This window comes from Diachasma alloeum, unplaced genomic scaffold (genome assembly GCF_001412515.2).
Source record: "Diachasma alloeum isolate Michigan unplaced genomic scaffold, Dall2.0 Dall_scaffold_00185, whole genome shotgun sequence".
Taxonomy (NCBI): domain Eukaryota; kingdom Metazoa; phylum Arthropoda; class Insecta; order Hymenoptera; family Braconidae; genus Diachasma; species Diachasma alloeum.
Window position 1 is genome coordinate 2,127,362 of NW_021680351.1, and position 23,916 is coordinate 2,151,277.

A 23,916-nucleotide genomic window follows, 5' to 3' on the forward strand; every position below is an offset into this window, starting at 1 on the left:
GAGTAATTAATTTCAATTCTAAGAAACATTCAATTAGCTTGAATAAATGCATTCAGATTATTTAAATAAATCATTTATCAGAGTGCGATTCAAACGGATTCCCAGAAAAATGTCCACTGAATTCAATAGCACGTTTAATAATAATCCAGCGAAGATAGGATATCCGAAAAATGCAGCCAATTTTATGGAGATGTTTTCACAGATTATTGAATCCATTTAGATCCTTTAGATCGTTTGCAAAATTTGAGAAAACCCAGAAGCAGCGCAACAACAACATAATTTTTACTGGATTTTATTCTAATTATTGAAATGATATTAAAATGCGTCTCGCGTTGGTGAACCTGTCGAGTGCGAATATTGTTGTGCATTTTTTTTTACATTCATGCAAATTCAAAAATATTTTTCAAGCACTAAATATTGAGACTGTTTGATACTGTTGCAATGAATAACGCATCGATCTCAAAGGAAAATATTATGTTATTAAAACCATTCAAATAATAATTAGATATTAAATAAACTCGAGAGCCTCTCCCGGCCAAAAGATCATACACTCCATTAAATAACGTTCATAGAACTTTTTGTTGGTACTAGTTTTTAAGGTTTGTAGATATTGTAAATACTATTGAAAACACGGTTAAACAAAAAAAAAGCATTTTTTTGTTGCTCACTGACATTTTAATCACGCGCCTGCGCGTGAGGTCGTAATTTCCCCGAGTCTCATAATTTTCCGAATCATTTATTCAAATAACTTTCTTATGAAATCAGAAAAAAATCAATACATGTTCACCTGCGAAATTCCAAAATACTCAATTGAATTCATGCATGCCCGTCATACTCCATTAAAAGTTGACATGAAATGTCTCCAAAATTAAACTAAACCTGCATAATCAAATTGTAAAAGTTACCACCTCCCATAAACTCCCATCAACTGAAAAACTACTCGCAACTTCGTCGTTCAAAAATCGTTTTGCAACCCACCAGTACCTTAATTCCCCCTCCACCATACAGAATAAAATAAGTATCAACCTACCACATCAAGGACGAATAAAAAAAAAACATGTTGATTTTGTAATTGATTTGACATTTTATTAATCTGTAAAATCAATAGAAACGACTTAAAACATTGGCCGATTAAAAAAGAGCATAAAATTCATTATTTCCAGTCGACTCTGGTCGATTGACTATTCACACTAAATAAAAAAAGTGATTTATATATAAGGAAAAATGTAAAAAATATATAAATACGCACATATTGTTCATCAACGCGTGAATTATCATCTGATGAATATCGAAATTATTTAATCCCTGTTTTTGTAATGAATAAATCGATAATAAAGAGAAAAAAAGGAATAAGCGAATGGAAAAAATAATAATAATCAATACGAATCGATGGCAGTATGAACAAAAAAAATTATTTGTATACAGTGTCAGTCGAATTCGCAGGAGAATTTACATAAACCCGCTCGAAGAGAATAAAAGATGTATCAAAGCGCCTCTCCATAAACGTTTTGTTAACATACATTGGTAAATTATTATTAATGTTTTATCATCATTTGTACACCACTAATTTGTTCGATTAACTATAAATAGCACTGGGTAGTTATTAATCGTTATATTGGGACAGATTTACAGTAAACAAAATAATGTTATTATTAATTAATATTTTATCCTCTTTTCTGTCTAATTTTACGTGTCGTATATTGTTTTTTTTTTCAATCATTTTTTCTCTCATCATCTGGCGAATTTCGAACGTCATGCGTTCATCGTCGACTTATTATAATTTATTACTCCATTTATTTAAATCTCTCAGACACAGGGTTGAATTAAATGCAATTAAAATGTCTCTTCTATTTCTCCTGTACACGTCACGTGTATCTAACTCTACTATTCAAGATTCATTTCCCCTCACTTTTTGTTTTAAGTTTAAAAGAAAAACAGAATTTGCAATATAATAATCAACTTTGATAATGGAAAACGATTTTTCGTACACGAGATATTGGCGTACGATTGGTTTCATTAGGATTATCGAATCAATTTAATTTTCATTTTTAATACCTAAAACGATATTACCAGCAAAAAATATAATCTTGGTAACGTATTTGATAAACGTAACAATAATAACAGATTAATTATCGATAATAATTTTTGTTTTAATATGTACAGGCTAAATTTTGGTTTCTATCGTAGTTTCTTCATATTTTGAGTTTAATCATCATTTTTATCTCGATAAGGAAATCAGAGAGGTCGAGTCGTTTCAGTGCAGAGATAATTCAGGCTATCCAAGCCACTCTATTCCTCACATTTAGCTCGCTGTCAATTCTACAATTATCAAATCATTCCACCTCAATTAAGCATTTCGTATTCACACATTTATATTCCTAACGAAATATACGATCAGTCGATCAGTAGGCGAGTAACAAAAATAACTTTCCAGTGCCAAAGACTGCACCACTTTGTATTCCCTTTAGATATCTTCCTTCAATATTTATTTCTTTCAATAAAAAACAAGTGAGAGAATTAATTCATAAAATCACGTGTCTCTTGCCCTCAAAGAGGCAGAAAAAGCTAGTAATATGAAATAAGAAATAACTTGAGACAATTTTTTGCTGGAATAAATCCGAGTATCGAGATCTTGATATAAAATCAAAGATTAAAAATTGAAAGAAATCATAAAATCAGAGACTGACGATTGACAGTTCTCTACTGGGAATGCATGAGATTGAAATGTAAATTATGATAGTTCAATGGGACGAGTCACGAGAGTGATCTTAAATTTATCAAAATAGAAGAGAAAATAATCTATGAATTACCATTAATTAATGATTCAAATAAATAATGTAATTGTTATTGTTGCGTTAAAATTTTGGTTAACGGCGTGAAAATACATTTTCTTTTTACTCAATTTATTCATCGAGAAAATAATTGAGAATAAAATTCAATTGTGAATAAAAAGAGAATATATTTAATGTATCGAAAGCCGACAAAACTCTTTCGTCCCTCCGCAGAGAGCTGGGATCTTTATCTAACTGTCGTGAGACACTTTGTTCAATTACTGGGACAATTTTTCAATGTGAGGAAGTGTCCAAAAGTGTTCGTACAGATACACATACACATTTACATACATTCGGTATTGCATTGATGATCCAAGTGGAAAAGGTGTTCTGTTTGGGGCACGTACTGACGGAAATTTTAAGTGGTTCCTCTGATGACAGGTCATACCATCACCATGTCCTCGTCGACGTTTATTATGGCGGGGAAAGAGTTGTCGGTGGAACTCTGTCGGTGAACCCCCTTTTTTCGCGCCAGAGCATCTGAGAAATGAAAAAATTTTACTTGTCAAGTGATTTCTCGATTTTTGGGAATTTCAGCAGCTGCGAAACGTTTCCCTGAGCTTTTTTCCTGAAATCCCATATTTACCGTTAAAATTGCAATATTAATATTTCGCCCTCACGAAGGTCCTAATTTTGGTGTTGACCCTCGTGGGTCAATAATGCGGATCGAAATTACAGTGAAAATATTTGACCCTCATAAGGGTCACGAAACCGTCATTATTTACTACTGATTTGCTTTACTCTATAAATAGTTCAGATTTAAGACTTTCCGCTCGCGACGCCACTATTGGCCTGTCATGTATTATATCATAATATAAAATTTCACCTCGCATAACTACCTACCTTTCAATAAACTATCTGTATCACATTTAAGTTCATTCATTTACTAGTTAAGTCATGTTATTGGCCTCGCCTGTTTGACTGTANAAAAAAAAAAAAAAAAAAAAAAAAAAAAAAAAAAAAAAAAAAAAAAAAAAAAAAAAAAAAAAAAAAAAAAAAAAAAAAAAAAAAAAAAAAAAAAAAAAAAAAAAAAAAAAAAAAAAAAAAAAAAAAAAAAAAAAAAAAAAAAAAAAAAAAAAAAAAAAAAAAAAAAAAAAAAAAAAAAAAAAAAAAAAAAAAAAAAAAAAAAAAAAAAAAAAAAAAAAAAAAAAAAAAAAAAAAAAAAAAAAAAAAAAAAAAAAAAAAAAAAAAAAAAAAAAAAAAAAAAAAAAAAAAAAAAAAAAAAAAAAAAAAAAAAAAAAAAAAAAAAAAAAAAAAAAAAAAAAAAAAAAAAAAAAAAAAAAAAAAAAAAAAAAAAAAAAAAAAAAAAAAAAAAAAAAAAAAAAAAAAAAAAAAAAAAAAAAAAAAAAAAAAAAAAAAAAAAAAAAAAAAAAAAAAAAAAAAAAAAAAAAAAAAAAAAAAAAAAAAAAAAAAAAAAAAAAAAAAAAAAAAAAAAAAAAAAAAAAAAAAAAAAAAAAAAAAAAAAAAAAAAAAAAAAAAAAAAAAAAAAAAAAAAAAAAAAAAAAAAAAAAAAAAAAAAAAAAAAAAAAAAAAAAAAAAAAAAAAAAAAAAAAAAAAAAAAAAAAAAAAAAAAAAAAAAAAAAAAAAAAAAAAAAAAAAAAAAAAAAAAAAAAAAAAAAAAAAAAAAAAAAAAAAAAAAAAAAAAAAAAAAAAAAACATTTCCCAAAACAATCTCAACCTACTCACCAGCAGAAGTAGGCAGCAGATCATCAAGCGAGCCATCATCGAGGTCGGTCGCCGACAGTAGCAAATCATCATCGGAAGAGGCCCTCGTCAAGCTCGGCAAGGTCGACGTCAACAGAGCCTTCTCCTTCTGAATCGTCTGAATGTGCCCCACCAAGAGTGCCTCCTCCTCATCCCCCCTGTCGCCACCGCCCTCATTGGTGCACCTGCCCAATGTGCTGCTGCCGACATTGAGCTCCTCAGGGCTAAAAATCTTGGAAGACCTCAGACTGGACAATCTATTGGTCGCCGCATGGCACGCCGACTCCAAAGTGCTGATATCAGCAAGCGTTGTCTTGACAAACCTCAGCTTCTCCTGGACAATAGTCTCAATGCACTTGGTCTGCCTGCCCACGTCCTGGAGTGAGTCCTGTGCAGGAAGCACCCGATTAGTCCTCAGAATGCAAGGGGCAAAGACAATAGCCAGAGCAGAAGGTGACATTCTGTTGTCAACCTCGTGCAAAGCAACCCTAGCCAAATGCACGATGAGCCTCTCCATAAGATCAAAATTGGGCTTGGGGAGTTTCTTCAATATCGCAAACAATGTGCTGATCCTGTCGTGAGGATCAGTGAGATTCGCAGCATGAAGGAAGTCATCGTAGTACTCGAATGTCATCAGGGGCTCAGGCATGTCCCTGAAGAAGCTCTTGAGAACAGCGGCCAAGACGTGCACCTGGTAGTTCTCAAAGTCCACCTTCTCCAGATCGCCCTCATCCATCTTCATCTTGAGCTCCCGCACCTTGGAGCTGACACCGCTCTTCCTGTAAAGCCCCTCGGTGTACAAGCCGTGCATCTCAATGGTCGTGATGAGCCTGTCGACGACCAGGGGCACCTTTCCATCCCCGCAATCGAGCTTGTAGAGTGGAACATTGAAGACCTTTCGACAATTGCTGTCATTGATTCCGTCCTTGCCGCACTCAGCGACAGCCCTGGTGTAGCACTTCTTGTGACAAGTGAGCTTGCAGTTCTGGCAGACAAGACCCCTCTCAATGGGCCACATGAAGAACGACGTGCAGACCTCGCAGGCCGTCGGAATGTTGATGATTGTCAACTGGAACATGTGGTTGCCATGCCTGATAGGCTCCTCCTGCTTTCGCTTCTTCTCCTTTTTCCGTTTGCTCTTGCTCGCCTTCTCCGGCGCTTCCGTCTTGACTAGTGTCATGAACTCATTCATAAACCCTCTGAAAGCATTCACCCCCATTGTCACCGGGAAGTCCTCCCTGGTGTTCTCCTGCTTGCAGACAGTCTCCATGACGTGAAGGAAGTTTGCGATGAGATCGGTGTACTTGATGTTACCCTCAACCCCCTGCTGAATGGCCAGACTGTAAGTGATGACGAGGTCGTCCTTGAATTTCCTGAGAGCCTGCTTGAACACCCGATCAACCTCACTCGGCTTCTTTCCCTCCTCCTGCACCTCCATCGCGTAAATCTTCTTGGTGATGAAGTCCTGCATGAGAGCCAGCTCCTTGGCGTCTGAGATGATCTTGTCAGTGCTGTCCGAGAAAGCTGACGTACCAGTTAAACTGAATTTGGACTGTACCGTTTGCTTGACCGCCTCGTAGGGCGTCCTCATGGGCTTTCTGTTTTTTCTTCTGCTCGGTGTGTTCGCCAGGGGACAAGGCATCTTCAGAACTCCACCATTCTGGATGCACTTGACGTGATAAAGTTGTTTGCAATCGTTGCATTTGTATCCCTGAGTTACGAAGGCGTCCATCTTCTCGTGGCAACACACGCAGACATCCTCCTTCGTGAACCTAGCTATCTTTCGGAAGCGATGGCCAGCCAGAGTGAACAGATTATTGCCTTTCCACTCCAGCAAGTTCATACCAGGTGCCAGTTTGAGATCGTTGGAGGGATCTGACGACTTCTCGTCAAGGCCCGAGACCTTCGTAGCTGGATCAGAGTTCCTTCTCCTGAGTTCCAACGTTGTGATGGCATTCGACCGAACGCGTTTGCCAACAGCTTGCGGCTTGTAAGATCCCTCAGACTTGACAGGCCAATCGGTCACTGTCTGCGATGACAGATCATCCTTCTTCGACCAGATCTGAGGTGCCTTCAAGTCGGACTCCTTGATAGTCCCTAGGAAGATGTTTCTAGCCTCTGGGGGATTGTTCTCAGGGACTGATTCACCCATTGACCGACACTGTACCTCCCTCCCTGGGCGGTTTCTCCTGGCACTGCGCACCGGCACATCCGGTTCAGTCTTTTCCATTGATTTGAGCTCCTCGTCTCTGATCTTGTCGAGAATGTCAATCTTCAAGGATGTATCGCCCTCCGAGTTCTGACGCTTCAAGTAGTTGTACTCCTTCGAGTCACGCAAGTGTCTCGAGGGTGAGCTCAGGGTGTCGTAACGATCTCCACTTGTTTCTGACAATCTTCTCACTTCTCGAGTATTGAAGGACTCATTCTTGTTGTATCTGTCATTGCTCTCCAACTTGATATTCAAGTTTGTCGCCTCGTTCAATCTCTCCAACTTGGCTTGCTCCAGGAGGCTCTCTGTTAAATGCTTGTACTGAGTTATATTCGGTGATCTGGTGATCAGGGACTTGTGGGGAGGTGGATCCTGATAAGTGAAGTCTGCCCTTCGTCGCCAGATGTCAGTCTGATGGCTATTTGGAGGGGCTATGTGGTACTTGGCGTCCCTTGGGCTGAAGGAAGCTAGGTTCGATGTTGAGAGACTATTGAAGATTGGCGAAGCACTTTGAATGGCGCTCGGTGTTTCGCCATCGGTGTCACCATCACTGAATCCAGTGGACGAACTGTCCGTTCTCTTGCTTATCGATGACGATCTGCTGGTTGTGTTCACAATACTGTGGACAATCACAGTCTGGTCCGTTCGCTTCGTTCTGGCTGAGGGGATCGGTTTAGAGTTGGAGTTCTCCTGGGAGAAGTGGCTCTCCACACTGTCGACACTCACCTGCGACTCGTAGCTTCGCAAGGAAGCCAGTGACTCCAGGCTTCCCTTTCTCGTCTCCTCGGTCTTGAATGCTTCCGTCTTCGTCTCGGTCGTTCGAGAGTTCAGGATTCGCTTGTTGGGCGTCAGCTTTCGTTTTGAGTAGGAAGTGCTCGTGTCAAGATTTCCCTGAATCTCCAATCGTGATAGTAATCGTGGATCGTCCTCGAACCTCAGGTCTGATCTGCACAACTCTCGTTTGCGCTTCTTGAGCTCTAGGAAAGCCTTGCGCGATCTGTTGCCCCGGACTCTCGCTTGAAAGTGGATCAACGAGATTCTCAACTTCTTGAACCACGTCTGCTGTTTGTAAGCTCGCCAGGTGGCTTGAATGTGAGTTGCAGCTTCTACTCTGGTTCTGAGATTGTGCGCCATCTTCTGGGCCATCACCATCCGCCAGAAGGACTGGATCAGCACCACTGCGTTCTTTATTCTGAGGAACTTTCGCCGCTCGAGACAAGCTCGGAACCACTTTTGGATAGTTGTAATGCTGGTGATGATCTGCTGGTGGAGTTCGATGTCCAATTTTATCTTCTCGGACTCTCGGAGGAAGACTTTTGTCTTGCCCAGTTGGTAGTTGTCCTTGTTGAGATTGAGGGTGAGGAGAAAGTCCCGGACGTCGTTTTGCGAGCTAAGGAGACCGTGCGGAAGGAGCATTCGGTACAGCTGGATGAATTCCTCGTATGTCAGACGTACGTTGAAGCCCGCCTGGCGAATTCTCACCGTCTCCAGCATTCCGGTGTAGCGGAGCTGGCGCTGGACTGTCTCCTCATCGAACTCGTTGGGAATCTTGTTGGAGTTGGACTTGATGCAGCGGATGAAGAAGGGGTTCGCTTGGTTCAGGGTGTCCATCAGGCTGTGGAGGCTCTGTTGGAACTGCGCTGAAACCGTCATCGGTTGCTTCCTGGCTTTTCCAGGACCTGTACCGTAACTCTGGGTTCGGCCGGCCAGGGTCTTCACCGTTTGGAGATTCTTGAGGCCCTTCTTCCCTCGCTCGCGGGGGCGAAATGATTTGTTCTTCCTGGAAAGGGCCGCGCGGGGTTAACGGGGGCTGAGAGGAGGAGCGGGTAAGGTTGAGCGAGAAATTTGCAAGTACTGGACTACAAGCGGAGGCGGAGGTTCAAGAGTTGACGCTTGCATCATTCTCGAGGTTGAGGAGAACTGAATATCTCACGTGATTTCGAAATTTTTGAGCATTCATTCATGTCCCAGTACCCAACTCTGCTCGAGTGGTAGTAAAATCAGGGTCACAAGGGTTAGAATAAGGGTCTAAATAAGGGTCATGGGGGTCAAAATATGGGTCAGAATAAAGGTTCATGGGGGGTATATGAGGGTTGTCGAACGGAGCGAACAGGGAGCGTAACAATCTAGTCTCTATGGTAAAAAATCCAAATTGATTTCTGGTGATGAAAATTTGGTACTCGAAATTTAGACTCCAAAATTAAGGGTCAAAATAAGGGTCACGAGGGTTATAATGAGGGCCACAATAACCCTTAGGTCCCTTAGGTCTCGAGGGTCAGATTAAGGGTTACACGAGTCGGATTAAAGGTCACGGGGGTCACATTAAGGGTTACAGATTAAGGGTCACAAGGGTCAGATTAAGGGTCACAAGGATTAGAATGAGGGCCTAAATAAGGGTCATAAGAGTCATATAGAGCTCTCTCTATATTATCAAAATTCAAATCGACTTCTTGTGATGAAAATTTGGTACTCGAAATTAAGATGCCAAAGGTCATTAAATTATTATTCATTTTTCAACGTCGACCCCAACTTGTAGGTTCAGGTACTGGGACATCCACCTGAAGTAATTCTTCTACACCCGAAGAACAGATTTTCCAGAAGATATATATAAAAATACTCAAATCTCCGCAACATCAGATAAACCGTAAATTAGCTCAAAGGCGAGATGAATAAATTAGCGAATAATATACAATGTAGTGTCTATAACGCTATATGTTCTTTCTTCCATGAATAATTACCTGCACCCAATTCCAGTGTTAGAAATATAGTATTGGTGATTTGAGGGATAAGAAAAGTGCAACCTCAGAGTTATAGATAGTAAAAATAAACCACGATTAGTAGTTTAGTAAAATATCTAACTAACATTCAAGTAGATCTATACAATTTGCATGCTCTCGTGAGATGACGAATTGATGATTGAATGAATCCAGTGAGTGATTATGATTATTCAATGATTTCTCCTCGATTATCGATTTAATTGATGAAAAATCCTTTTGCCAATTTAGAGATAGTGTAAAAAAAAACCTTTTACCCATCGGAAAATATTGTGAAAAGCCCCGCACACCTTGAATTGCAAAAAGTATTGAGTTCGTTTAACACTTGAATTATTGAGACATTAAATCTTTTTGATTAAAATTTTTTTTTGGGAATAATTGACACTTTACATACATGACGATCTGATTGGCACGTTCCATGACATTAGCCTCGTCTTTAGGAAGTACCCTCTCGAGTGGCGTGTGTGTATCCCTTCTGAATCTATAATTACTATTTTGCTGCTCATCCCTTACTCTTAATACGTAACCCTTGGGCGTAGATATATTCGTCGTGTTGTGTTGTTGAGTCTGATTGACATTTCTAAATTGTGGCCACGATAATCGGTTGTTATTAACATTATCGGTGTTTTCAATTTGTGGTGGTGATAATGTGACAGTGGCTGATGTTGATGATGGTATACAGACACTTCTCTGCTTCTGATAACTTGGTGGACGTATTTGTTTTTGAGGGCTGGAAAATATTTCTATCATGCTTAGCCAATGATACGATTTGATGGTTTTTATTGAGGGGAGATTCTATTGAAATTGATAAATCAAGTGGTCAAGTGGTCAATAATTGGGATGGGACCTACATCTCTGACGCCAATAACTCTGCAAGTAATAGGTTTAGGAAAAAGTGTCAGAGAACCTTTTCTCTAGAGAAATCCATGGCCTGCAAATCAGGTCTTCTGACATTTTTCTCTAAACCCAGTCGTTTACAAGATAATCGGAAAATAGTCTGCTCCTCAATTTTGAAATGTTTGAGGGGAGACTACTATGAGTTTTAAAAATCGCGGTCTATTGGAATGAGATTTCTCACACATTGAAGGGCGATTATATATGTCTAAAAACGAATAATTAGGGCAAAAAAACTTTTTTATTGTTCGTTTACCCCACAGACGCTTAAAATGTTAAAAATAGAAAAATAAAGAGTTCCTTGAAGGATTATCATCCCTGTATTAATTACTCCCGACGGTTTCCAAGACTAACCGAATGATTTTATGGATTAATGATATAATGGAAATGAAAACTCAATGATAAAAAATATTTCCCAAGCTTGTAGTTAAGAGAAATAATTCTCTCGAATTTTCATCAAAGCAAAAGAAATAATTTTTTCGATTTTATCATCAACTGCCTGAATTGAGACATTTCGTTATTTCACTTGACTACATAATTCCGCCTGAGGTATGATAATGATCATCTAATCACACATCAATGTTTAACATCGAGAAGGAAATTGTGCCAAAAACATTACTGCAATTCAAACATTGAGAAAATTCGTTCATGGATTTACAAAATCCATGAAAATTTTTAATTAATACTCAATTGCATCAACTCCGACTATTTATTAATTGAATCGACAGTTGAAAGTCGGGAATTATCACATCGAGTTATTGTAAATCCATAATTCACAACAAACACATGAATCGAAAAAATTGTTAATGAAAAAAAAAATAATTCAAAAAGGTAAATAAAAAATATTAACATGTAATAGTGGATCATCAGGACCACTTACGCAATTCGGTTAATAGTTAGATTAACAGCCGATAACGTCACAAGATGGCTATAAACAGGGAGAAAAAATGATAATCCAACTAATTTTAAAAATTATCCTCGGGATTTTTTTATAGGTTTCTGGTCGTCTGGCTTCGTTATCGGCCTCTTTCACTTTTCGATAATTTATCTCGTTAGTTCATCGGACAACATGACAAATTCAAGGCTTTAGTCATGGAAAAACTTACCTAATTAAATTCTCGTTCGGCGTTCGGTATCGATTTTGCACGGAATTTTTGTTCCCATCGGCTGAAAGGGGAAGTTAGAGTAAATTCTCATGCTTTTGATTTAAAATGGAAGCATTACTGGTCCAATTTGATGATTGAATTACTTTGCAAATTTTCGTAACGAATTTATAGAATTTTATCGTTTTTTTTTTAATTACAGATTTTTATTTGGGCTCTTCATTGGCGTAAATTGGAGTTCAATTTGATTGAGATTTCGATATATTTATATTTATATCGCTAAACGATAACCCTTCACGTAGACTTAGCCCTATAGCTGAGCTTTCGAGACATATTCCGCAATTTAAGAGAGATAACGAAATTTTCGTAATGACCTTTTCTTGTAGAGAGAATTACGATCTCCCTAAAATGTCATAACAAAATTCTCCCAATCTGCCTTAGATTCCAAGATATTCATTGAAACCATTTCTACAGTAAAAATCTACTGCAACCGTTTCACCACTGCAGAATGATAAATTCAGTAGCGAAGCGGTAAACCGGGTTAAGTCGATTTTTACTATTGGCTAGTTTTTGACGAATATCTCGGAATCTAAAAGAGATAGAAAGATTTTTGTCATGACCTTTTTTGTAGAGCCAATAGAGCGTTATAAAAAAAGTCATGAGAAAAATTTTGCTATCTCTCTTAGATTCCGAGATATTCAGCAAAAACTAGCTAATAGTCAAAATCGACTTAACTCGGTTTACCGCTTCACTACTGAATTATGCCTCAAAAATTTAAAATTTCAACAGAATAAAACCACCAAAAAGTGTCTCACCTCTTCCATGTCGATGGGCCCGTCCCGCCTCCTGGAACGCGAAATGTGCCCTGAAGAAGGCCCTGAGTATGGCCCACCTGAAAACCGCCACTGGATCAGCCCCCACCAATTCCCTAACAAAAGCCAAACTCGAGTTCTTCAACACCCCGACGACCCCATCAGGTCTCATCAGATCCAGATTCTTCTCCCTCATATTGGCAGCCTGATACTTAACAGCCCCAGCATAATGCCTAACGACAAAAGCAGCCTCCCTCCTCTGAGGTGTCTCATAAAACTGATTCTCCTTATGCACAGAGTTAAACTTCTGCAGTAAAGTCTCATTGGTAGCACCAGGAAAATTGCACTGATCATCAAGCAGACAGAGCAGCCCATTGGGCTTTCCCTCGATCAAATTAAGACACCCCGAGTTATCACTGTAGCCAATATCAGTCCACCTAATGCCCTGTTTCCTGTACTCCCTCTGCTCATACTGAAAGACATGCTGATTGAAGTAATGCTGAAGCTGTTCATTAGCGTAATTGATGCAGAGCTGTTCAAAGCTGTTGCACGTCTTGAAGTCCTCAAAGCCAAATATATCGAGCACCCCGATACTGTGGCCCTGATGATCCCTCAGTGTGTCCTTTTTCGATAACAAGGCATGATTCACCTGAAGAACAATCCAATCGAATAGAGCGCCATAAAGGCACTTGGCCATTGCGTCCCTGGCAGCAATGGCCTCAGGCAGACGATAGTTTATCACCAGAGTCTCACCAGAGGCCCTCGCCCTCTTAGCTGTCAGGGCAGCGAGAAGGGTCTCCTGCTTGACCCTCAACAACTCCGAGATAATGGCAACTACCTCTGGATTCTTCACACCCACAGCCTCGTCGTGATGGTGGTATGACTTTCTCGGCTGAAATTCAACGTTTCCCAGGAGCAAGACTGCTGACAGCACTGCGAACAGTCGTCTCTGCTTCTCCGGTGTGAACCCCACCATCTCCATGGACTGTTTCAGTCTCGAGAACTCGTGGCGCTCGTCGATGTTCTCGAGACCGTAGCAACCACTTTTGTTCAGGTAATTGTAACGATCGGGGGACTCCAGGTGGAGGACCTGACGCTCTTGATCGTTAGCACCGGCCAGGAGGTAGTAGAATACGTGGTAGTTGCGTTCGTTTTTACCTGGAAGTGAATTGTTTTAGTACGGACGGATAATTGCCCACAAATGAGGGGGCTAGCCTGTTTTATCAATGATGCGAGGGATTTTAGAGGCTAATCATTGGGCTGGGGTTTGAACTTATTTCTCATGCATTGAAGATCGATTATATATCAGTAGCGAAGTGGTAAACCGGTATAAGTCGATTTTGACTATTGGTTTTCAATAAATATCTCGGAATCTAAGGGATATAGCGAAATTCTTGTGATTTCCTTTTTTGTAGCTTTCAATTTGGTCTACAAAAAAGGTTATGACAACAACTTTGCTATTTCCCTTAGATTTTGAAGGATTCATTGAAAACTGGGCAATAGTCAAAATCGACTTATACCGGTTTACCACTTCACTACTGATATGTCTGAAAACGAATAATTAGGGCAGAAAATTAATTGTTTATTGTTCTTTTGGCCCGCAGACGATTAAAATGTTGAAAATAGTCCAGGGCCTCCAATTTTCGAGCTACAGGGTTATTAATTATTATTAATTATGAGGGTTATTAATTATAAATTACGAATTAATTTATTAATCATATAAATCAGTAGTGAAGCGGTAAACCGAGTTAAGTCGATTTTGTCTTTTGATCAGTTTTTGATGAATATCTCAGAACCTAAGAGAGATAGCAAAATTTTTCTCATGGCCTTTTTTGTAGAACCAATTCAGAGCTATAAAACGGTCATGACAAAAATTTTCTATCTCTTTTAGATTCCGAGATATTCGTCAAAAACTGGCCAAGAGTCAAAATCGACTTAACCCGGTTTACCGCTTCGCTACTGAAATGAACTATTAATTCAATTATAAATGAAACTTTGAACAATGTAAGGAGACAATCCTTCTTAACATCCAATATTATTGGCCATCCCTGATTGCCCATGCGTTTGTTCCTTACCTTGAGAGACTATCCTGGACTTCTCAAGAAGATACTTCTGGACAACAGCCCCATGAACCATTCCATTCTCCTTATAGTTCACCTGAATGAATTTTCCAAATCTACTGCTGTTGTTATTGTGAGCTGTCTTGGCATTGCCAAAGGCCTCCAACACAGGGCCTGCACTGAGAATCGTCTGCTCAACTCCACTCCCATGTGATCCCTTTTGACTCAACGCTGTCAAATGATGCAGCAAAAAATTGGTAGATTCGGTTTTTCCTGAGCCACTTTCACCACTTATCACGATGCACTGATTCTTCTTCTCCTTCAGCATCGAATGATAGGCAGCATCAGCTATTGCGAATATGTGGGGGGGAATGTCGGGCCCGAGTCGACGATTTTGGTACAGTTTTACGTATTTTGGGTTGTAGATGGGGTAGAATTTGAAGGGATTCACGGCTATGAGGATGCTACCCACGTAAGTGTAGATGTTACCAGCGAGAAAACGCGCCCGGAGATTGTCTAGGAGGGTTTGTTCGTTCAAGTCCGGCAGCTGGCAGAGGTCGGGGTACTCCTTGTCACGGGGCTGGTAGAGGAAGCGGTTGAAGTAGTCCTTCAGGAGTTGCGGGTCCATTGGGAAGCGACTGTCTGACCAGAGGTAGTCCGGCTGCTTCTTTCGGAGGTAAAACCTGGGGGGGAGAACAATTGTTGAGGGGAGTCGGACACTTTTCCCTGGCGGAGAGCTCCGGGACAAAATTTTCCATTTTGAAAACAGCTCAGAAGAGAAGCGGTAAAACGGTCTAAGTAGACTTGACTGAGCTCTTAGCTGAGTTTTGGAAGAATATCGGGGAATCTAAGAGAGATAACGACATTTTCATAATGACCTTATTTGTAGAGCTCATTGAGGACTACAAAAAAGGTTTCAACGAAAATTTTGCCTTTTGCATTGGATTCGGAGATATTTATTGAAAACTGACCAATGAATTGTCAAATTCGACTTGAACCGTTTTATCGCTTCGCTACTGAATTCAAGGGCTCAACAATACTTGGATTTTTTTTTAATGGTTGAATTCCATTGATTCATGAGCAAACAATTGAAGAATGGTCGTTTTCCACATAATTTTTCTCTGTCGTATATTTTATTGTTTCAATAAAATGCTATTTTAGGAATATTCTCTAAACTAGGAAATTTAGAAAAAATGTCGGCATTTTTTTGAAAGTTATTAAATTCTTCATGAAAATCTCTATTTTTTCTCCAGTGATATGCTTTTCTACTTTTCTAGTCGAATATCAGAGCTTTCATTCGAGCTCCATTTGACCCTACGTTTCCGGCCATTTTGCAATGATTTTATTATTTAAACTTTGCAAGTCTGAATTTCAGTGTCGATATTGAAGCGTTAGAAAACATTTTTTTCATCTGAAAAAAAATGATAAAGTTTACTTTTGGAGGAAAATTGATAAAATAATTGCAATTTTTGAAAATTACGAGGATATTCTATTAATAATTTTACCAAAAAACGATTTCATGCCTGAAGAAAATAAGGTTTCCGAAAGTTTAAACAATTTCTATTATTTATTTGTGACCAACGAATGTTGAAAAAAATAATAGTTCTGTGCAAAATGTTATTTGAATGACGCTGAATACTCAAGATTTAATTCAAATTTTTCTCACGCAATTTAAATGACAAATTTAATGATTGAAAGGGTTGAATTGACATTGTCAAATTTATTCATATTCTGGATTTTAGCAGAAATCGATTTCATGCCTGAAGAAAATAAGGTTTCCGAAAGTTTAAACAGTTACTATTATTTATTTGTAGCCAACGAATGTTGAAAAAATAATAGTTCTGTGCAAAATGTTCTTTGAATGACGCTGAATACTCAAGATTTAATTCAAATTTTTCTCACGGAATTTAAATGACAAATTTGATGATTGAAAGGGTTGAATTGACATTGTCGTCAAATTTATTCATATTCTGAATTTTAGCAGAAATCGATTTCATGCCTGAAGAAAATAAGGTTTCCGAAAGTTTAAACAGTTACTATTATTTATTTGTAGCCAACGAATGTTGAAAAAATAATAGTTCTGTGCAAAATGTTCTTTGAATGACGCTGAATACTCAAGATTTAATTCAAATTTTTCTCACGGAATTTAAATGACAAATTTGATGATTGAAAGGGTTGAATTGACATTGTCAAATTTATTCATATTCTGAATTTTAGCAGAAATAGATTTCATGCCTGAAGAAAATAAGGTTTCCGAAAGTTTAAACAATTTCCATTATTTATTTGTAGCCAACGAATGTTGAAAAAAATAATAGTTCTGTGCAAAATGTTCTTTGAATGACGCTGAATACTCAAGATTTAATTCAAATTTTTCTCACGCAATTTAAATGACAAATTTGATGATTGAAAAAGGTTGAATTGACATTGTGGTCTGTACCAAACTGTAAAAGACTCCTGGATATCCTTGAGGATAAAGAAATCATCTTTCTCTTCGAAAACTCACCTGTAATACTCCTGTTGTGCTGAATTTTTTGGCCACAGTAGCATCAGTGCAACAGGACACTCAGAGGGACCCAGCCTCCTCTCCTTGCACTCCTGTCCCACGGAATTGCCCACCACCTCAGCCAACTCATACCCATTCATCAGATTAGCATCTCCAAGACCCAATCTCTCAATGATACATTCAACAATTTCAGCTGAGGTTGTTTGTTTTGTTGCTTTTATCGACAATGCCTCGTATTCCGGGCTCCATTCACCCACGAATACTTGGACGACACCAGACCCACCACTCTCCATGTCGTTCAACCCTGGAAAATGATTTTTGTTCGTATCAAATGAACATTGAAAAATAAATGATCGGGCTGAACTCAGAGCAGATGCGATTTTCGGGGATTCTTGATTCAACTGCGGATATTTCGCTTTTTTTCCCTGTCATGTGAATTTTAAGCAGCTGCGGAGGTGGTTAAAAATAAACTCACGACTAGGATACCAAAATTTTGAGCATAAACATAAATATAACGGGGGGAAATGAGAATTCTGATCGAGAATGTTCGTGGCTGCGTTCGGGGCTTGAGGAGTGATTCATTTCGATGAGATAAATTGCTTTGGGTCGAGGTAATTAATGATTTGTCGAGTCACTGAATCACTAGACGTTGATGAACTCATTGATGGTAAATTGATGAATGCGGAGACTATTTCGGGAATTTATTGCTGATTATTTTGGGATTGTCTGGAAAATTAGAGGTTTTAGGGAGAAATATCAATGACTTTTTGAAAAAAGTAAAATTTGACAAATTTCTTTTTTTATATTTTTAAATCTAGGGTAAACAGGTCCATTTCTGGGCGGGGCATGGGTTCTGGACGATTTTAATTTGCATTGAATATTCCATAAATAAAATGAAAATTGTACTGATTATTTCACCTTTTAATAATATTACTCGGGTATTACTTGATCGTGTGATCAATTTTTGTTTATTGATTAAAATAAATAAATAAACATATAGCCCAGCGGTCCAGAAATTAGGGGCTTCGACTGCATTCAACCGAAATTATGTTGATACAATAATTTAGACAAAAATGCAAATAAAAATTGTTCACAGGGAATTAAATTTTCTTGAATCTCCCTTCATACGCATATCAAGATATTAATTCTTTACATTTTGATAATTTGGAAAATAAGATCAGCAGAAATTATTTTCCAAATACCCCCGGTAATTATGAATTCAAAGAAAAATGTCAAGAAACTTTTATTCTAGATTATAAAACTCTACAAAAATATTTTTAGTAAATGTTCCTGGGCCATTTCTCTGCCAAATTATTTCAAAATTCTTCTTCAAATCCCAATAATTTCAAGAGAAAAATCAACCCCAATTATGTTGATAAGATAATTGAATTTTATCAACGTAAATTAGAATTAAATTGTCCAGATGAAATTCTCTTTTAAATTTAGACCAATGTAACATGATTTTTTCCTTCAATTCTGTGAAATCGCAAACAACATAATAATAAAAAAATATAACAATCCCATTTACCTTTGTAATGGTAGGGTTAATAAGTCTGTCCTCTGTCGTCCATCGAATGCTCAAAACCATCTCCATCTTCATCTCTCCATCTCGTTATCCCCACATTAATCCATCCTCCCACATGTCTCAAACATCCCTCACGCATTTTGATTTCAATACAATTAAGATTTGGTTCTTTGCTCCAATAAATCACTACCAAAATCCCTAACTAACGAGTCTTGCTTCATAAATCTCTCATTTGATTATCCAATTAACAACATACATTTCATCTCAAAAATAAAAATAAAAATATTAATCTCAGTGGTGCGTCATCTGTCGATTTATCCCATAGTTTTGATCATCAGGTTCCATTGAATCCATTTAATTTCAAAAGTTCAATGAATGATTTTTCCGGTTAATCGAGTATTTAATGAATTACAAACGTCGAGTTGTCGAGATTTCACTGCTGTTTAAACTATTGTCATGGCAATCATGTGAGTCCATTGAAAACGATATTCTATTATCAGTAGGCAGTAAGTTGCTTCAGTGGAGCTCAGGGTATTTATAATTTCCAATAGTCTTCCAATTTTTCCTTCAACTTTTCCCACTGTCTTCGTATACTTCAGGATTTTTTTAACTTGTCATCAATAGTCTGGAACATAATTAATGGAAATCAATGACGCTGACTTTGTGAGGGAAATTGTGTGGGAGAAGGATTAGAATGGACCTTTGTGTCGTTTTTTAAAATTGTTGTTGCTGAAAGTGTGAAAATTCGTGATTTTTCGAACTTTGTTTTATGCTATTTTCATGCATTTTGTATCATCAACATTCATTTTTTGTCAATTTCATTCAAATGATCTATTCATCAACTCGTGAGTTTTTCAGATTTCCACAAAATATGAGTTTAGATAGAAATAATTTTTTTATATTTCTTCCTAAAATGGAGCAGTAGGAAAATAATCCAATAATTATCATTCATTTGAAAAAATAGCCGCAGAAACACGAGAATTCCTGTTCAACTTATTCTATAAATATATCCTAATCTGTTGGTTTTAGAGGAAAATTTCAAAAGATTATTTTTGTAGATTAGGAAATTCTCCATAAAAATGGTCTTCCGATATTTTTCCTGGGGCATTATCGAGGGAATCAGACAATTAAAGCCAAGTGAAGAGAATTAACCGCAAGAAAACCAGAAAAATCTTTCCTATTCTATTCTTTAAATATTTGGAGACAAGTAGGTTTGAAAAAAAATGCAGAAGCCCGAAAATTTCAACTAAAAAATCTCTAAAAAACATACTAAAAGTCCCCTTAACAGTTCCTCCCATTCTCCAACCGAATCTCTAATTCCAAGCTTCACAGAACCAAGATCAACAATTTTTGGATTTTTCGTCATAAATTATCTATTTATTAACTTGTGAATTTTTCAGATTTCCACAAACTATGATTTTAGATAGAAATAATTTTTTATAATTTTTCCTAAAATACAGCAGTAGCAAAGCAATCCAATAATCATCATTCATTTGAAAAAACAGCTACAGAAACACCAGAATTCCTGTTCATCTTATTCTATAAATATCTCCTAATCTGTTGGTTTTAGAGAAAAATTTCACAAGACTATTTTTGTAGATTAGGAAATTCTCCATAAAAATGGTCTTCTGATATTTTTTCCTGGGGCATTATCGAGGTAATCAGACAATTAAAGCCAAGTGAAGAGAATTAACCGCAAGAAAACCAGAAAAATCTTTCCTATTCTATTCTTTAAATATTTGGAGACGAGTAGGTTTGAAAAAAATGGGGAAACCCGAAAATTTTAACTAAAAAATCTTTAAAAAAAATCCTAAACCCAATCGAATCTCCAATTCCAATCTCCACAGACCAAAGAGCAACAATTTTCCCGATTTAAAATGACTAACCAACGACCTCAAGGCCCTCCACACACCACCAGATTCCTTAACAGTATCAAATTACTCATCGCGAAAGGAAAAAATCGCCAAAACTGATAACATTACCCTCATTCCCCGTAAATCGTCCCCATTTCGTGTCAATGATGCCCTCCACCAATCGCGATAAACAGAAAACTAATTCCAAAACATTGAATTCAACCAGACTGAATCAAAGCGTCATCATAGGTGCACTCGATCGACTTGACACAATCATTTATGAATCACATACACACCTCACACAATTCGCCAGTAGGTAAGCGTGACTGAATCAGCCTGGATTCCAATAAACCGACTGCCAAGTTTCTCCTGTTAAATTCCATTCATATCAATCTTAAATCGACTTCGAAACCAATCCAAATCCCAATAAATTCCCAAAAATGCGGATAAAGTTTCAATATTATCTTCGGTTTTTAGAGAATGGCTGGATGCTGGTGGCAGATAGAGAAATTTTGATGAGGGCATTTTTTGTGGAGAAGAATGAGAGCTACAAAAAATGTCTCCATTAAATATCCGATAATTCTGACGGATTTGAAGGAATCCATCAAAAACTATCTGGCTGAATTCGTCTGAACCTCTTTCTGAGACGGTATCTGCAATATTTTTTTAAACATTGATGATTGAGAAGAAATAGAACACAGATTATGGTGGAAATATCTCCTCAACTGAAAAAAACTGTCAACAACTCACGGAGACCCCCACAAAAAACGCCTAATTAATTAAATCCAGTCGTCTCACCAAAAAAATCAAAACTGCCAGGAGTTTTTGATGAATACCTCAATAGTGGTGACAGATACTAAAAATTTCATGAAAATCTCTTTTACAGCTCTTAAATTGCTCTACAAAAAAGGTCCTTACAAACATCCTGCTATCTCCTCTAGATTCCAACAAATCTTCCAAAAACTACTATGATAAAACAAAAAAACACAGCCTAATCACTTCTCAATACCTCAGGATTGACTCTAGACATGAAAATATCCATTGAAACCTTTGCTACAGTCCTCAATCTCCTCCTCAAAGCAACAGCCCCCTCAGCCCCAAAAACCCCAATCCCAAACCAAAAAAAAACCTCCCCAACACTTCCTCGAAAAACCCAACACCTCAAGATCACCAACACGAGCCCTCTCCTCCTGAAAACCTCGCATGCACCTGATGCTCCAAGCCATCCATAACCCCTCGGACCCCCAGACCCCATCTCCAACAACCTCTCCATCCTCCCAAACCCACCAAAAAATACCTAATCAATTAAATCTAGTCGCCTCACCAAAAAAATCAAAATTGCCCAGAGTTTTTGATGAATATCTCAATACTGGTGACAGATACTAAAAATTTCATTAAAACGTCTTTTACAGCTCTTAAGTTGCTCTACAAAAAAGGTCCTTACAAACATCCTGCTATCTCCTCTAGATTCCAACAAATCTTCCAAAAACTACTATGATAAAACAAAAAAACACAGCCTAATCACTTCTCAATACCTCAGGATTGACTCTAGACATGAAAATATCCATTGAAACCTTTGCTACAGTCCTCAATCTCCTCCCCAAAGCAACAGCCCCCTCAGCCCCAAAAACCCCAATCCCAAACCAAAAAAAAACCTCCCCAACACTTCCTCGAAAAACCCAACACCTCAAGATCACCAACACGAGCCCTTTCCTCCTGAAAACCTCGCATACACCTGATGCTCCAAGCCATCCATAACCCCTCGGACCCCCATACCCCAACCCCAACCACCTCTCCATCCTCCCGGAGCCCTCGTCGCCCGCAATAACCCCGAGAGTCACCCACTGCCCCCCAAAACCCAAAGAAAACCCTCAACAACTCACACAGCACTCTCCCCCAAAACCCCACAGAAACCACCTAATCAATTAAATCCAGTCGTCTCCCTCATGTCCACGTTATCACTCGCGTATTCCTCGGTATCCCCATGTCCTGTTAATTCCATCCACCCCCCACCACTCACCAACACTAACCAACATACCCCGTGCAACAGCGAGAATGACTGATAATTCCACTCGATCCACTGAACAAACTCGTGAACCCTCGAAAACTCGGCCAGATTTTTCCCTTCTTCCACCACTGAAAATCGGGCTCCGGGGGTGGGGGCTCTTATCAATGCACTTCTGTTTTGTGAAAATTGTCGCGAGGGCGAGGGGAGGGGGGAGAGGTTTGTAACCCGCGTACCTGTTTTTCCTGTTTCACGAGGGCAACCCGAGAGAAAAGGAGAGAAATTTCGGTCCCCGAGACTCTTGCACTCGGGAAAAATCCGGAAAACTCACGAAAATACTCCCGATTATTTTGGGTTGCGAGTGGGTGAGGGAGGGAGGGGGGAGGGCAAAAAAAATGGCATTCGAGAGGAGAGCGGATGTTGAGAGGAGGTGCAGAGGGAATTTATTTTAATTGTTTTGACACTTTGGGAATAACTCACCGGCTGTCACGTTTTCGGGTCGGTTAATCTCGGTGATGAGTGGGAAGGGGAGAGGGGGGGGAGTAATGGTGACGGTTATCACGGGGTGATAATTGATTGGGTCGGTGGGTTTGGCGTTTTTTTTATTCGAAAAATGCAGGCGATGAGCTGACGATATACGGGGTACAGGCTCGGCGAGAAGTTGCGGGAAGGTTTGGGAGGGAGGCGTGGGGGATTTTGGGGGGGACTGTAGGGCGTGACGTGAAAGTCCCTAGGTCTGGGGAGTTTTGGGCGCGGGGATGACCGTCATATGACGATCATGTGACCGTCATTGACGGTCATATGACGGTCATGTGACCGTCATTGACGGTCACATGACGAGGCGCGTTCATGACGGCTGTCACAATTCCCCCTCCCCCTTCTGTGACCGTCACAACTTGTCAAGAAAAAATGACAGTTATTTTTCATCTATATAGATGAAACTTTATTTTTTTCTCGGTCAATTTTCAGTTCGCATTTTGAAATGGAAATCACCATTTTTTTCCATCCATATAGATGAAACTAGTTTGTTTTATTCATGACCGTCACAAATTGGAAATTAGTTATGATCGTCATTATGCAACTGTATAGATGGTTTGACAACAATTTGGTTACAAATGATTTGTGTCAATCATTTGTAGTTGGAAAATTTGTGCGTCACATGACCGTCACAAGACCGTCATTTTTGGTCATATGACGCGATCTAAAAAATTACGGTCATTTTGCATCTCTAGTCGGGGGCAGTGTTACCGGATCGTGACGTCACCCCATTTAAAATTGTACAGGTTTTGGCTATAAATCGCCAAAATCTGGCAACCCTGGTCGGGGGTATTCATTTGTCTTCTTTCCAAGTGGAAGTTTGCAGAAAGTTATCTCTAAGATGGAAAATTTATATACAAAGTTATAAGGGAGGGTGGGGTAAAATGAACACTTTTGACTTTTTTAAAAATATTCATAACTCATACACATATTCATCAATTTGGCTCAGTCTAGGCTCATCACAAGTGGGCAGAATTTCCCTTTTTATTGAAAAAAAAAATGATTCAATTTCATCAACAATTCAGTAAGTTATTAGCATTTGAAAAAAAGTAAAAAGTGTCCATTTTACCCCATTGTCCCCTGTATAAAGTATTTTTTAGATATAA

At 38.2% G+C, this 23,916-nt stretch overlaps 1 protein-coding gene across 5 annotated transcripts; it reads right to left on the reverse strand.

The window, feature by feature from the left end:
- Window positions 1-1,060: 1,060 nt before the first annotated feature.
- LOC107048153 (unconventional myosin-IXa) lies at window positions 1,061-22,899 on the reverse strand. 5 transcript variants are annotated; one of them, XM_015271188.1, is made up of 9 exons: window positions 22,754-22,899; window positions 18,419-19,040; window positions 16,891-17,194; window positions 14,403-15,070; window positions 12,331-13,485; window positions 11,519-11,579; window positions 9,913-10,098; window positions 4,518-8,524; window positions 1,061-3,311 (listed from the first exon to the last, which is right to left on the reverse strand). In XM_015271188.1, exons 3-9 carry the CDS (start codon window positions 17,181-17,183, stop codon window positions 3,214-3,216), a joined length of 6,468 nt encoding a protein of 2,155 aa, XP_015126674.1. In that variant the 5' UTR covers window positions 17,184-17,194; window positions 18,419-19,040; window positions 22,754-22,899; the 3' UTR covers window positions 1,061-3,213. The 5 variants fall into 5 exon arrangements, with proteins under 5 accessions (XP_015126674.1, XP_015126671.1, XP_015126675.1 ...); XM_015271185.1 differs by having other exon boundaries at window positions 9,913-10,248; XM_015271189.1 differs by lacking the exon at window positions 9,913-10,098 and adding an exon at window positions 11,293-11,340.
- Window positions 22,900-23,916: the final 1,017 nt, after the last annotated feature.

What these genes read in the sequence shown, in the direction of transcription:
- LOC107048153 (XM_015271185.1), bottom strand. Translation starts at nt 17,183, where the DNA reads ATGGAGAGTGGTGGGTCTGGTGTCGTCCAAGTATTCGTGGGTGAATGG. An exon ending in GGCCCATCGACATGGAAGAG is followed by an intron (nt 11,580 to 12,330) that starts GTGAGACACTTT and finishes TTCCCCTTTCAG; the next exon opens with CCGATGGGAACAAAAATTCC. An exon ending in TCTGCTGCCTACTTCTGCTG is followed by an intron (nt 3,312 to 4,517) that starts GTGAGTAGGTTG and finishes TTCATTTCTCAG; the next exon opens with ATGCTCTGGCGCGAAAAAAG.